The sequence below is a fragment of the Saccopteryx bilineata genome, chromosome 2 (genome assembly GCF_036850765.1).
Source record: "Saccopteryx bilineata isolate mSacBil1 chromosome 2, mSacBil1_pri_phased_curated, whole genome shotgun sequence".
NCBI classification, from domain to species: Eukaryota; Metazoa; Chordata; class Mammalia; order Chiroptera; family Emballonuridae; genus Saccopteryx; species Saccopteryx bilineata.
Window position 1 is genome coordinate 454,681 of NC_089491.1, and position 14,122 is coordinate 468,802.

General features: G+C 54.5%; 1 protein-coding gene across 1 annotated transcript; it reads left to right on the forward strand.

The window, feature by feature from the left end:
- The first annotated feature begins 564 nt into the window (after positions 1-564).
- ZMYND19 (zinc finger MYND-type containing 19) lies at positions 565-11,971 on the forward strand. Its single transcript, XM_066255593.1, has 6 exons — positions 565-874; positions 2,093-2,152; positions 3,004-3,110; positions 3,686-3,826; positions 11,083-11,263; positions 11,389-11,971. Exons 1-6 carry the CDS (start codon positions 824-826, stop codon positions 11,530-11,532), a joined length of 684 nt encoding a protein of 227 aa, XP_066111690.1. The 5' UTR covers positions 565-823; the 3' UTR covers positions 11,533-11,971.
- The last annotated feature ends 2,151 nt before the right edge of the window (positions 11,972-14,122 follow it).

The window sequence follows — 14,122 nt, forward strand, 5'->3', positions numbered from 1 at the left end:
AGGGCGCTCAGCTCGGGCCTTTTCCCACGTCCTGCGGGTGCAAAGCCCCCTGCCCTGCTCCATGGTGGCCAGAAGCTCCGGGGTCCTGGCCTCACCCTGTGCCCCGGCCCGCTGCCTCCGGATGCGGAGCCGTTTCTGGGGAGCCGCGGGGAGCGCTGCAGACACCCCACCTGCGGGACCCGCGGGACAAGCCCCGGGGCGCGGAACCAGGGGCGGGCGGAGGGGTTGGTGCAGCGCAGGGTCGGACGGCACAGGGTCCAGCGTGAGCTCCGGGAAGGGGCGCGAGGTCAGGGGTCAAGCGCGAGATCTAGAACGGCAATCGAGAGCGCGGACGCCCGCACAAAGCTTCCCGCGAAACTGACGTCCGCGAGGCGGCCGCGCAGGCACCGCCCCCCGGCCGCGCCCCTCCCCCGCGCTCGCACTGCCCCGCGGCGCGCCGGCGCACTCGGCCGCTCCCCATTGGCCGCGACGGGGCGGCGCGCGCCGGCTGGGGCAGGGCGCGCTCCACTATTGGCCGGGAGGCGGTGGGCGGGGGGTGTGTCCGCGCCGCGCCCCGCCCTCGGCTCCGCTCGCGGTGGTGCGCGCGGCGGCAGCGGCGGCGCGTGGCAGGTCCGGCGGGCGCGAGGCGGCGGCGGTGGCGGTGGCGGTGGCGGCGGCTGCGCGGCCTGAGCCCGGCCCGAGCCCGGCCCAGCCTCGTCCCGCCCGGCTGCCCGGACCTGACCCCTGCGCACCCGCCCGTTCAGCTCGCCCGGCGCGCCGCGGCCCCGCCCCGGCCCGGCGCCTCCCGAGGGAGCGGCGCCGCCGGCCGAGCGCAGGCCTGGCCATGACCGACTTCAAATTGGGCATCGTGCGGCTCGGCCGGGTGGCCGGGAAGGTGAGTGGCGCGGGGCTGGGGGCCGGGCCGGTGGGCGCGGGGCCGAAAGCGCGGGGCTGGGCGGCCAGGGGCGCGGGGCCTGGCCGGGGGCGCAGGGCCCCGCGTTTGTGCGGGTGGCGGGCCGGCGGTGTATCCTCGCGCGGCCGCTCTGCTCGGGCCGCGGCCTGGGGCTCCGACCGTTCGCCTTGGCCCAGGAGGCGGAGGAGGAGGAGGCGGCGACAGCTGCACCTGCGGCGCGGGGAGCGCAGCGCCCTTCCGATGTCGCGCGCTCACTTCTGGTTGAGACCGGTGTGTGCGCGCCGCGGGGCGCCTGCGGGTCCTGGTGGAGCTTCGCGCAGGCTGCACGCTGCCAGCGGTGGCTCCGTCTCGCTGAGCCTCGGTGGGCCTCGTCGGAGCAGGGCCTCTTGCTGCTCTCCCTTACCCGGCCCCGCCCTCCGCGGGTTCGAGGCTGGGGCTTCCTAGGAAGCACCTGTGGGGATGGAGACTTGGCTCTTTCCAGGAGCCGGCCGGCCGGCCGGTCGGCCGTGCAGCGGCACCCGCCGTGGACCTTACCCTGGATGGGAACCCTGTTCCCATCACCGGCGGAGGAAGCTTCGGGTGGGAGAGAGGAGCAGAGGCAGTCAGACGAAGGTAAAACGACTCAGATCCTAGAAAAAAAGCTTTCCAAGCAAGAGTGAGAACGGTCGTTTACTGACCCTCGTGCAAGAGGGATGCGACTTTTGAACTAGGGAAGGGTGGGCTCCCATCAGTTCTGAGACACCTTCTAACTTAGTGGCTGGTGGCATTAATGTTACCCTTTAAAGCTTTTGCTTGGAACAGAAAAACTGAAAGGACAATTCAGTGGGTAGTTGTGTACCGATTACTCTGCTTCATAAATAAACATTAATTGAAACCGTCTGGACATTGTGCCTCCATCCCGGTCCCCTCCCTCTACTCCAGCGAAAACACCATGTTGGACTAGATTTATTGGCACATTAAAACACAGAATAGAGGTTACCAGTTCTTATGGTTAGTCTCCTGCAGATGGGAAGTGCAGCGGGATACCTGCTCCTCTGGTGCAGTCTTGGGTGGGAAATGACCAACTTTTGGCATTTGTGGTAGACTGCCCACACCCCTCACTTGCTGAATGAACTCTATTACTCTGAAGGGGTCATTCCTGCCTGTTACCAGTACCTTACCCGGATTTCAAATGTAACTTGTAATGTGGTTAATTTGTAGACCAAGTACACTCTGATAGACGAGCAGGACATCCCACTGGTGGAGGGCTACTCCTTCGAGGTAAGGATGGCCTCCCTTTGCTCGCCTGCTTTTGGCCGGTGCCTGGGGAGGGTTGTAAGGGATGGTTTTCTTCCCCGTGACGTGAGGGTCTGTGAGGCTCCATTCAGAACACAGGTTTTGGGACCTGGCTGGATAGCTCGGTTGGTTAGAGCATTGTCCCAAGGCACAGAACCCAGTTCTCATTGCTTCCTCTGTGACACTGGTCCTCCCCCACGGCCATCGTGGTTGTCAGGGCTCGTCCTGGAAAAGAGGCTGGTTGTGTCATGTGTGTGACTGAATTTTAATTGGACAAGCCCTCGCTCCTTAGGAGACTGTCCAGTGCCACCCACCTTCCCTCTGGCCTGGGCCCTGTCCCTCCTGGTGTCCGGTGTTCTCCTTCCTCCTGTCTCCCCGAGGGCCCCTCCTTTCTCTCTCTTTACTGGACCAGCTTCTTTTCGGACCCAGGCCTCACCCATGTGCCCCTCCCTTGCAGAAGCCCCCCGGGAGCCTGGACCCAGCGCACTCCTCCTAGCCCTTCGTGCTCTTGCAGTAGTTTCTCGTGCAGGGGTTTGTCTTTCTCATTGGATCGTGTGTGTTTTTTAAGGGTAGGAAGGTTTACTTCTCTGTGTCCACAGTATCTTGCAGAATAGTTCGTGTGTCTTGCTCACACACAGGAGAGTGCTTGTTGGGACATGGCTGGCTTCTCATACCATGTGTCTGGGAGTCTCTGCAGACTTCCAAGGTCCCAGGAACCGGCCTGGCCTCTCTCTGTCCCTCTGGCTCATTCACTTCACTCAGTTTTCCTAAAAGGTATTTGAACAGTTGCCGAGAATCGGAGCTCTTAAACAGAACCGTGTCTTATTTCCTCTCAGGCCCGGATGGAAGTAGATGCAGATGGCAATGGTGCTAAGATATTCGCGTACGCCTTTGACAAGAATCGAGGAAGGGGCTCGGGAAGGCTGCTGCACGAGCTGCTGTGGTGGGTATTTTTGAACTCCCTGCTTCCCCCTGGGTCCTGCTGTATGGGGTGTGTGGAGCCAGGGAAGCCTCCTGCCCTCGTGCTTTTGTGCCACTGCCACTAACTCAGGAGGGGCTACACGCTGTGGCACTGCCAGGACACCTTAAGGCTCCAGACCAAGTGCTCTTTCTGTTCCACTGCTCACTGGGAGGACACAGCCTCCCAGGGAAGGTGGGGTCTGGTCCCCTCTGGGCTTTTGCTGGGTCTGTTAGTGGGATGTGGGGAAGGGGATGCTGTCCTCGGTGTACACTTATGGACCACTGTTTTGGGGACCACTCCGATAGGGCATTTTCTAGGTTATATGTTAGGCGGTTTGGAGTTCCAGCCTTGGCTCCCTATGGCCTAGCTGTTCAAGCCAGAGGCAGAATGGGCAACATCGGTGATCCTGTTTGGGCCATGGACTGACACCCTTGGATTCCTCTGGGCAGCCGTGCTCCAGGCGTCCCCGTCAGTGTGACGAGGGACCTGTTCTGATCACAGGGGTGAAGTTTTGGGAAGGTCTGGGAGGTGGATCGAGAGAGCTGTTTGTTTCCTAGGGAGCGGCATAGGGGAGGCATCGCTCCGGGGTTTCAGGTAGTGCATCTCAACGCTGTGACCGTGGACAATCGCCTGGATAACCTGCAGCTGGTGCCGTGGGGCTGGCGGCCCAAAGCTGAAGAGACTTCCAGCAAACAAAGGTGGGTCTTCTCTAGCCTGGCGATGGTGGCACAGCTGCTTTTGAGAATGGCCTCCTCTAAGCTCTCATGACCAAGAGAGGCCTGTGTCTCTGCTCTGATGCTTTTCTGGTTTGGGGACCTTGGTTACTTTCCACTGAAGTGTAGTGTCTTTCTTTTTTTCTTGGAGTTGGGTAAGATTCTCATGATTATCTTTTTTGGGTGGATCTTCTGATGATCGGCGCTATTGAGGAGAAAGGTTGTCTGAGCTGGACATCTGCAGGTGGGTAGGACTTTTCCATGTCCCGAGGCATGTGAGGTGTCTGTTCCTTAGGGAAACCCCTTGTGCATACAGACCAGTCTTTTTGTCATGCTCTTTGCTAAACTGTGTGTGCATTGGTTTAGGGGAGCAAGACGGTGTGGTTTGGGGGCTCAGTCTCCTCCTCTCTGTGATCCTGAAAACAGCCTTTGTGCTCAGGACAACACAGGCATTCCTCTTAGGTGGGTGGGTCACTTTGGGGGCAGTTCCTGGGGCCTCAGGAGTAGCCCAGCTGAGATCTTCACGGGGCTCTTGGGATGAGTTGGGAGACCAGCAGCAGGACAGGAGCTAAGTGTGCATTACAGGCTCTGAGGGGCTCCTGGGGTTCCTGTGCATGTCCTCAGGCTTCTGGGCAGCTTTCCCTGACTGGGCGTGATGACTACAGCAGACATGTGAGGGAGGCTGGACGAGTCAGGGTTTCTCAGGATCTTGGCAGATGGAGACTGGGCGAACGGTTGCAGTTGTCACTCAGGGTCCTGTCAGAGCCCTGAGCAGCGGAGGTGGAAGCGGCAGGAGTGTGAGGCCAAGCGTGGTTGGTGGGGAGGGAGTGGTCCCGAGGCTCTCAGGAGGCTACACCCCCTATGCTGCGGCTCTCTGGAGGGTCCTGCACACTCTGACTTCCTACTGTGCTCTTCAGGGCAAGAGGCGTGGGGTGGGGTCCAGGCCTCATGATCCTGCTGTTTCCACCAGAGCCCACCTCATGCCTCTGGGTTCTCTTCTCTGATATTAAGTATGGCTCTAAAATTACCTGTTCTTGAGGGAAATTGATCTTCTTTTAATAGTTTTGGTTGAAAGTGACAGGAACCAGGTCCACTTTGGCTGAAGCAAGGATAGGGTACTTGTCTCCACGAGCTTAGGTGTGGACCACCACAGTGCTGCCACCTCTAGTTCTTCCTCTGAAGTGGTCACCAGAGCTGCAGACCCGCTTTCCACAGGGTCAGTGTCCCCAAGGCGTCAGGAAGCTCTGGGATCGTTAGTTAGCCTGCTTTAGCTCACTTTTCTGCCCAGGCGCTGGGGAAGGGACAGCCGGTCCATCAAACAGAATGGAGATTGTGGTATCACCGACGAGGAAGGGCAGCTCAGCCGGCAGGCCAGCAGCGTCCACGGCCCCCCACCGTCCAGTGCATCCGTGCCCAGTGTTGGTGCTGGGCCTGCCCTCCCTGACCCTGCATGACCCTGCACGAGTGTCCTGCCCACCCTGTCACCTAGCGACGGTCTGCTCCTTATGGGGTCTCTGGGTTGTGAAATCTGTCGTCCTTTCCTTTTTAAGGCTGAATGATACGCCCTTATATTTATATACTGTATTTTCCTTACCCTTTGTCTATCAGTGGGTGCTGGGATTGCTTCCACATTTCAGCTTGTATCTCTTTTTCTTTTTTCTTTTTGTATTTTTCTGAAGTTGGAAATGGGGAGGCAGTCAGACAGACTCCCGCATGCGCCCGACCGGGATCCACCCGGCACGCTCACCAGGGGGCGATGCTCTGCCCATCTGGGGTGTTGCTCTGTTGCCACCAGAGCCATTCTAGCGCCTGAGGCAGAGGCCATGGAGCCATCCTCAGTGCCCGGGCCAACTTTGCTCCAATGGAGCATTGGCTGCAGGAGGGGAAGAGAGAGACAGAGAGGAAGGAGAGGGGGAAGGGTGGAGAAGCAGATGGGTGCTTCTCCTGTGTGCCCTGGCTGGGAATTGAACCCGGGACTCCTGCACACCAGGCCGATGCTCTACCACTGAGCCAACCGACCAGGGCCTTTCTTTTTTTTTTTTTAAGCGAGTGAGAGAGAAAGAGACAGGAAGGTAGAGAGATGATAAGCTTCAATTCATAGTTGTGTCACTTTAGTTCAGTGGTTTTCAAAGTGTGCTCCAGGGAGCACTGGTGTGCCCTAGAAGATTTCCAGGTGGGCCCTATGGTATTCCAGAGAAATATGTGCCTGTTGGGGACCAAAAAACCAACAGGGTTTTTGGAGTATAGATATTTTGGGGACAGAGGTGTGGGGAATTGGCTGTAAGCTGACAGTCTGCCCAACCCCCCACCTCACTTGCCTGATTAGGTTGCAAAAGGCTGTTAAGCTGTGGTGCTGGATTGTTTACACTACCCCCCATGTTCCCGGGAAAGACTGGAGGCAAGTTTCTTCTATCCTTTGGTGTCAAGTTAAGATGATGTATATGGTGGAGGTTTTGGATTGATGATTAAACATAAGGAATTGTCTCTTGAAGCCTTTTGGATTTCTATGAAAGAAGAATATGTGGCAATATCTAAAAAAGCTTTGAACATTTTACTACAATTTTCAACATCCTATTTATGTGAATTAGAATTTTTCTACGTTCAACACAATTAAGAGTAAAAAGAGGCCCTGGCCAGTTGGCTCAGTGGTAGAGCGTTGGCCTGGCATGCAGGAGTCCTGGGTTCGATTCCCGGCCAGGGCACACAGGAGAGGCACCCATCTGCTTCTCCACCCCTCCATCTCTCCTTCCTCTCTGTCTCTCTCCTCCCCTCCCACAGCCAAGGCTCCATTGGAGCAAAGTTGGCCCGGGCACTGAGGATGGCTCTGTGGCCTCTACCTCAGGCGCTAGAGTGGCTCTGGTCGCAACAGAGCAACGCCCCAGATGGGCAGAGCATCGCCCCCTGGTGGGCATGCCGGGTGGATCCTGGTTGTGCGCATGCGGGAGTCTGTTTGCCTCCCGTTTCCAACTTAAGAAAAATACAAAATAGAAGGGAAAAAAAAGAGTAAAAAGAGAAATTCTTCAATGTATTGACGAGGAAATAAGAATTTGCCTTTTTTTTTTCTTTTTTTTATAGGGACAGAGAGAGTCAGAGGGATAGATAGGGACAGACAGACAGGAATGGAGAGTTGAGAAGCATCAATCAGCAGTTTTTCGTTGCTGTTGCGACACCTTAGTTGTTCATTGATTGCTTTCTCATATGTGCCTTGACTGCGGGCCTTCAGCAGACCGAGTAACCCCTTGCTCGATCCAGCGACCTTGGGCCACGCTGGTGAGCTTTTGCTCAAATCCGCGCTCAAGCTGGTGACCTTGGGGTCTTGAACCTGGGTCCTCTGCATCCCAGTCCAACGCTCTATCCACTGCGCCACCGCCTGGTCAGGCAGCCTTTTAAATATATGTCCAAACATTGAAGAAATCGCTAGGACACAGGCTCATGTTTCTCATAAACACAAGAATGAAAAAAATTAACACATTCGCCCTGGGACCTGCATAATTTACTAAATCTTACTAAGAGAGAGAGAGTGTGTGTGTGTGTGTGTGTGTGTGTGTGTGTGTGTATAAAGATAACTTTTGTTGTTTTTAAATTTTTTAATCCCTTTTTTATGAAAACATGAAAATGTAACATAAAAATGGTTTTTAATGTCGGACTAAATTCAATTTTGTTGTATTTATTTTGTTTAATTACCATAAAAGCACGCTTGGACTTGATATTTTTTTCCTTTAATATTTGACTTAATTATTATAACATTTCTCAGAAATTTGTATATAGCGTGCCTACAATTATTTGTAGGATTTTTTTTCTTTCATTTTTCCGAAGCTGGAAATGGGGAGACAGTCAGACTCCCGCATGTGCCCGACCGGGATCCACCCGGCATACCCACCAGGGGACGATGCTGTGCCCCTCTGGGGAGTCGCTCTGTTGCATCCAGAGCCATTCTAGCACCTGAGGCAGAGGCCACAGAGCCATCCTCAGTGCCCGGGCCAACTTTGCTCCAATGGAGCCTTGGCTGCAGGAGGGGAAGAGAGAGAGAGGAAGGAGAGGGGGAAGGGTGGAGAAGCAGATGGGCGCTTCTCCTGTGTGCCCTGGCCGGGAATTGAACCCGGGACTCCTGCACGCCAGGCCGACGCTCTACCGCTGAGCCAACCGGACAGGGCCTATTTGTACGATTTTAAATGCGCCCCGACTTCAAAAAGTTTGAGAACCACTGTTTTAGTTGTTCATTGATTGCTTCACATATGTGGCTTGACCAGGGGGCTCCAGCCTAGCCAGTGACCTTGGGCTCAAGCCAGTGACCGTGGGATCATTGATGATGCCATGCTGAAGCTAGCAACCTCGGGGTTTAGAGCCTGGGCCACAGCGTCGCAGGCTGAGGCTCTATGCACTGCGCCACCGCTGGTCAGGCCCATGTTTTAGCTTTTGTGATCAGTGCTGCTGTGACTGTGGCTGTAAGTATCTCTTCACCACCCTCGTTTCCATTTTTTTTTTTTTTTTTTTGGTATTTTTCCGAAGCCAAAAACTGGGAGGCAGTCAAACTCCGGCATGCGCCCGACCGGGATCCACTCGGCATGCCCACCAGGGGGCGATGCTTTGCCCATCTGGGACTTCACTCTAGCAACCAGAGCCATTCCAGGGCCTGAGGCAGTAGAGCCATCCTGAGTGCCCGGGTCAACTTTGCTCCAGTGGAGCCTTGGCTGCGGGAGGGGAGGAGAGAGACAGAGAGGAAGGAGAGGTGGAGGGGTGGAGAAGCAGATGGGCGCTTCTCCTCTGTGCCCTGGCCGGGAATCGAACCCGGGACTCCTACATGCCAGGCCGACGTTCTACCACTGAGCCAACCGGCCAGGGCCGTTTCAATTCTTGTGAGCATCTACTCAGAAGTTGGATTGCTCAGTCATATGACAGTTATATTTATAAATTTTTGAGGGTCCTTCATACAGTTTTTACAGTGGCTGCACCATTTTACATTCCCACAGTGCACAAGAGTTTACTTTTCTCCATTTTCTTACCAACACTTCAGGTTTTTTTTTATAGTAGCCATAACAAGTGTGAGTTAGTTTCATATTGTAGTTTTAAAAAAAATTTTTTTTTTAAATTCATTTTTAGAGAGGAGAGAGAGACAGAGAGGGAGAGAGGAGAGAGAGACAGAGAGAGAGAAGAGGGGAGGAGTTGTAAGCATCAACTCCCATATGTGCCTTGACCAGGCAAGCCCAGGGTTTCGAACTAGCGACCTCAGCATTTCCAGGTCAACGCTTTATCCACTGCGCCACCACAGGTCAGGCTCGTGTTGTAGTTTTGATTTGCATTTTCCTTATGGCTAGTGATGTTGATTGAGAATGTTTTCATGTACTTTTTGGCCATTATTTGGAGAAATGTGTATTCAGTTTGTCTATTTTTAAATTATATTGTGTGTGTGTTTTTTAATTTGGTGATTTTTTTTTATTCTGTTGTTGAATTATATTCTGGATATTAACCTATTAGTTATATGGTTTGCAAATATTTTTTCTCATTCTGCAGGTTGCCTTTTTTTATTCTGTGGATGTCTTTTTGATGCACAAAAATTTAAAAAGTCTAATATGTCTTTTTGTTGTTGTGAGAGAGAGAGACAGGAAGGGAGGAAAAGAGGGGGAGAAGAGAGAAACATCAACTCATAGTTGCTTCACTTTTTTTTTTTTTACAGAGACTGAGTCAGAGAGAGGGATAGACAGGGACAGACAGACAGGCATGGAGAGAGATGAGAAGCATCAATCATTAGTTTTTCATTGCGCGTTGCAACACCTTAGTTGTTCATTGATTGCTTTCTCATATGTGCCTTGACCGCAGGCCTTCAGCAGACCGAGTAACCTCTTCCTCGAGCCAGCGACCTTGGGCTTAGGCTGGTGGAATATTGCTCAAACCAGATGAGCCCGTGTTCAAGCTGGCGACCTCAGGGTCTCGAACCTGGGTCCTCTGCATCCCAGTCCGACGCTCTATCCACTGCACTACCGCCTGGTCAGGCCACTTTTTATTTAGTTGTTCATTGCTTCTCATACATGCTGGATGGGGGGGTGGCTCAAGCAGAGCCAGTGACCCTTTCCCTTGCTCAAGCCAGTGACCTTTGGACTCATGTAACTGACCTTGGGATCATGTGAATGATTCCGTGATGAAGCTAGCTACCCCATGCTGAAGCTGGCCAGCCTGCAGTCAAGCCAGCAAGCCCATGGTCAAGTCAGTGATCTCGAGTTTCGAACTGTAGACCTCACCATCCCAGGTCAATGCTGTAGCTGCTGAGCCACCACCAGTCAGGCTAATATGTCTGTTTTTTTCTTTTATCATCTTTGTCTTTGACATCATATTCAAGAGATGATTGCCAGGTCCAGTGTAGTGCAGCCTTTGTCCTGTTTTCTTCTAAGAGATCTTTTGTTTGAGGTCTTATGTTTAGGTCCTTGGTTCATTGTTTGAGTTAATTTTTGTGTACGGTGTTAGGTGAAGGTGACCCTTCTCTCTTTACCCAGGTCCCTGCAGGCATGTCCTCCTGGAGGGTGGGTGAGTGGAAGGGGCGGCTGACCTGTTTGTTTGCTTTTGAAGTGTAGGTGGTGCCTCCCTTGAAGCCCAGCTCCAGGGCCGCTGCCTGCTGCCCCACATATGCCTTGTGCCCTCGAGCTCACGGTGCTGCCTGTTAGGGCATCACTGCTCCCATGCCAGGTGCAGTTCTCCCCTTGCAACTCTGCTGTCCACTCACACAGGATAGACAGAAGGATGTGGAGCGGCCCACAGCATTGAAGGGGAAGAGGACCAACCAGGGGTAGATGCAGGCACTGCTGGGGCCATGAGCCGAGAGAGGGGCTGCCTGGTCTTGCTCAGGTGGCCCAGGATTGGCTGGGTGTTGGGACTGAGACTGCATGGTCCCTGTGCCTGCTGTGTGTCTTTCCGTCCCAGGGGTGGGAAAAAGACAGTGCTTTTCTGCATCTTTTAGTGCAGCTGTTCTCAACCTGTGGGTCGTGACCCCGGCGGGGGTCGAACGACCAAAACACAGGAGTCCTAAAGCCATTGGGGTCGCGACCCACAGGTTGAGAACCGCTGTTTTAGTGGAAAGACAAAGTGTGTCAAATACTTGATGTCCAGGAGATAAGCCCACACAATACAGGTGGGCCAAAGGAAAGTCTACTTGCTATAACAGAAACTGGGGCAAGGTCTCCTGAGCAAGAGAAACAGCTTGTCCCACCATTGTCACCTGTGCCTTGAGCTGGTCCCCTTCTCTCCTTCAGGGAGCAAAGCTTGTACTGGCTCGCGATCCAGCAGCTGCCCACGGACCCCATTGAGGAGCAGTTCCCCGTCCTGAACGTGACGAGGTACTACAATGCCAACGGGGACGTGGTGGAGGAGGAGGAGAATTCCTGCACCTACTACGAGTGCCATTACCCTCCCTGCACAATGATCGAGAAGCAGGTAGGAGCTGGGGTGAGCATGCCGGGCCGTTCCACTCCCCTCAGGGGCTAGGGTCACCGATCCTTCCCTGTCTAAAAATGTAGGGTCTCTGAGTGACTGAAACCACCTGTTCTGTGTTTTTTCAGCTCCGGGAATTCAACATCTGTGGGCGCTGCCAGGTCGCCCGGTACTGTGGCTCCCAGTGCCAGCAGAAGGACTGGCCCGCCCACAAGAAGCACTGTCGGGAGAAGAGGCGCCCCTTCCAGCACGAGCTCGAGCCGGAGCGATGACCGATGACCGGGTGTGGTGGCAGCACAGCCCTGTGCGGCTCCGGGCTTTCCTTGGGCACCGCGGACATGCTGGTGGTTGAACCTGGTGGTGCTGAAGAAGCCAGCAACGTGCCCAGAGCAGCGCAGCAGAGCCTCTGGTCATGGGCATCTTGTGCTGTGGCACAGCCCTCCCTGGAAGTGTTCCCTCAAGTTAGAGACAGTTGGGGAGGCTCCCGCCAGGATGCTTCTCATTATTTATATGTTAATATGTTTGTAAACTCATGTACAGTTTTTTTGGTGGGGAGGCAGTGGGAGGGTTAGAAACTACAAATAGAATCATTTGCTGTAATCCTCAAACAGCAGACAGGACACATCCAAAACTGTCCGGGAGCCAAGCTGCCCCCTGGGGTGCAGCCGCAGGGGCACGACCTCTACAAGGAAAGTAAAGGGCAGTCACCTAGCCTTTGTGCTCTTCTCACTTACTGCTGAGCATGTTCCCGAGTGGGCTAAGCTCTGGCCCGGGCGGTGGGGCTGCCTCGCTCCCGGGTTTTTCCAGAGTGGCTGGCAGTGTGAGGCCCAGACCTGTTCTTGTCCTGTGGCTGAACAGGCTGGCTGGCCACTGTGGAGTAGGCATGGCGTGATCTCAGCCCTGCTCTGGGGAGTTCTCACCTGGACTCCACTGAGTGGCTGGGAACTCTGTGGGGGGCTCTGCTTGGCGAGTCTTGGCCCCACCTGTGAATTGAAGCAGACAAGATGCCTGAGCTCTGCTCCCTGCCCACAAGGCGGGGCCTCACTCTTCCCTCCATGGAGCCCTGGATGTCCTAGTGCTGGACAGACTACGCCTGGCAGTATCCCTCGTACAGCCATCTTGGGGCAGGGAGCCAGGCTGTGTGGCTGTCATCTGGTTGGTCTCCAGGTGCAACTACTTCAGTAGTGGCCTTGCTTTCTGGTAAAATGAAGGCTGGCCATCCCAGCTTGACTGTCCTGGGCTGTCCCAGGCCCCATAGGCCCTGCTGTATTTTCCCATGTGGAGCTCTTCCGTCACCTTCCCAGCTTCCTGTGCCTTCTCCCTGCTTTCCCTGGCTGGGACAGCCCCGTGGTGACCTTTGGACTGTGAGCTGAGCTTCTAGTAGCTTCTTTTGCATGCTTGGTGTCCTGGATACTGTGTCCAGGGAACAGGTGATGATGGTAACATGCAGGGAGAGGGCTCAGTCTTGACCCTGAAGGAGGGGTTTTCTGAAGATGACAGACCTCCACAACACCTCACACTTGTCTCCTGGAAGCTCCCTCTGCCACTGTGAGGTGTGGCATACTTCCTTGGTCAGAGACACTTCTGCTACACATGGAGGTCTGTTCCAGGTCCCTCCAGATACTAGGTTGAGGAGTAATGGGCTCAGAACTATTGGAGGATGGGATATGTGTGATCCTGAGAGGCAGTCGTCCCTGCAGACAGCTGGCTTGAGCTCCTAGGACATCCCAGGGCTGGGGTAACTCCTTCCAGAGACCAGCTCTGGCCAGGACTGGGGTAGGGAGCCTGTGTTGGGGAGCATGTTGGGGTTTGTGTGGTCTTCCAGGCATGGGCCTCGAGTGCTTAACAATCTGCCTTCAAACAGGCTCCTGGGATAAGGAGGCACAAGACTATAGGCAGTGGGGAGCGGTCAAGTTGGCACTGCAGCCTATCTATATCCCCTGACCAGCATAAATTATTCTGCTGTCAACTATTCATCAGAAAATTACCTTGAAAGGGAAGAACCCAGGGTCTTAGCTGACCACCAAGTACCATGCTGAGTGCTGACATTTGGTTGCTTTCTATGGTGACTTGTGGCTCTTCTACCATATCCTTGACCTGGGGGTTGCCATCCACCATGGCCACCGGGAGCTGGAGCCACAGTAGGTGTTGGTCCAATATCTGCTATGCCCATGTGTCCAGTTTATGCTGGTGAAGGGCCCTGGGGATGTGGCCTTGGGCCTAGAGTTGACCCTTGCTAGTTCTTCCCTTTGCTCATGTCACTACCATGGCCTCGATGCAAATGTGAAGGTGTCATTAGGTCCACAGACCACTTCCATCCATTTGTTTCTCGTTCTCTGCCTGATACCTAGCCATGGGTGTCTCGACTGATGGCCCCAACCTCTTCAGCTTTGTAGCCATACCTCTGAGCCCCTGTGAAAGTTGAATGTTAAGAAGGTTAGTTGTGCCACCTGTTCCTAACGGGCTGCTGACCTGTCCCTCTTTCATGCCGGACAGAGATCGTCTGATTCAGCCATTTCAGAGTGACCAACCCTGTCTGTTTGCTTCAGCTGCCATCTGAGCTGGCTTATGCCTATATCTGCAGCCATCGTCCTGCTTCAAAACCACAGGCTGAATACCAGGTGTCCATGTGGGTTTCAACCTCAACACTTCCAGGTTGGAGCTTCTGTGACAAGTATGGCTTGTCTTGGTTCTGTAGGCCAGAGGCTCAAATCCAGGTATCTGGCAGCACCATGCTCCCTTGGAGGACCCTGAGGGGAGGTGTGATCCAGCTGCTGGCAGCCTCAGGGCTTCTTCCTTGTAGCTGCATCATACAGGTCCTCTAAGTTCACATTGTCTCCTCTGTGGGTGGGTGTCCCTGAC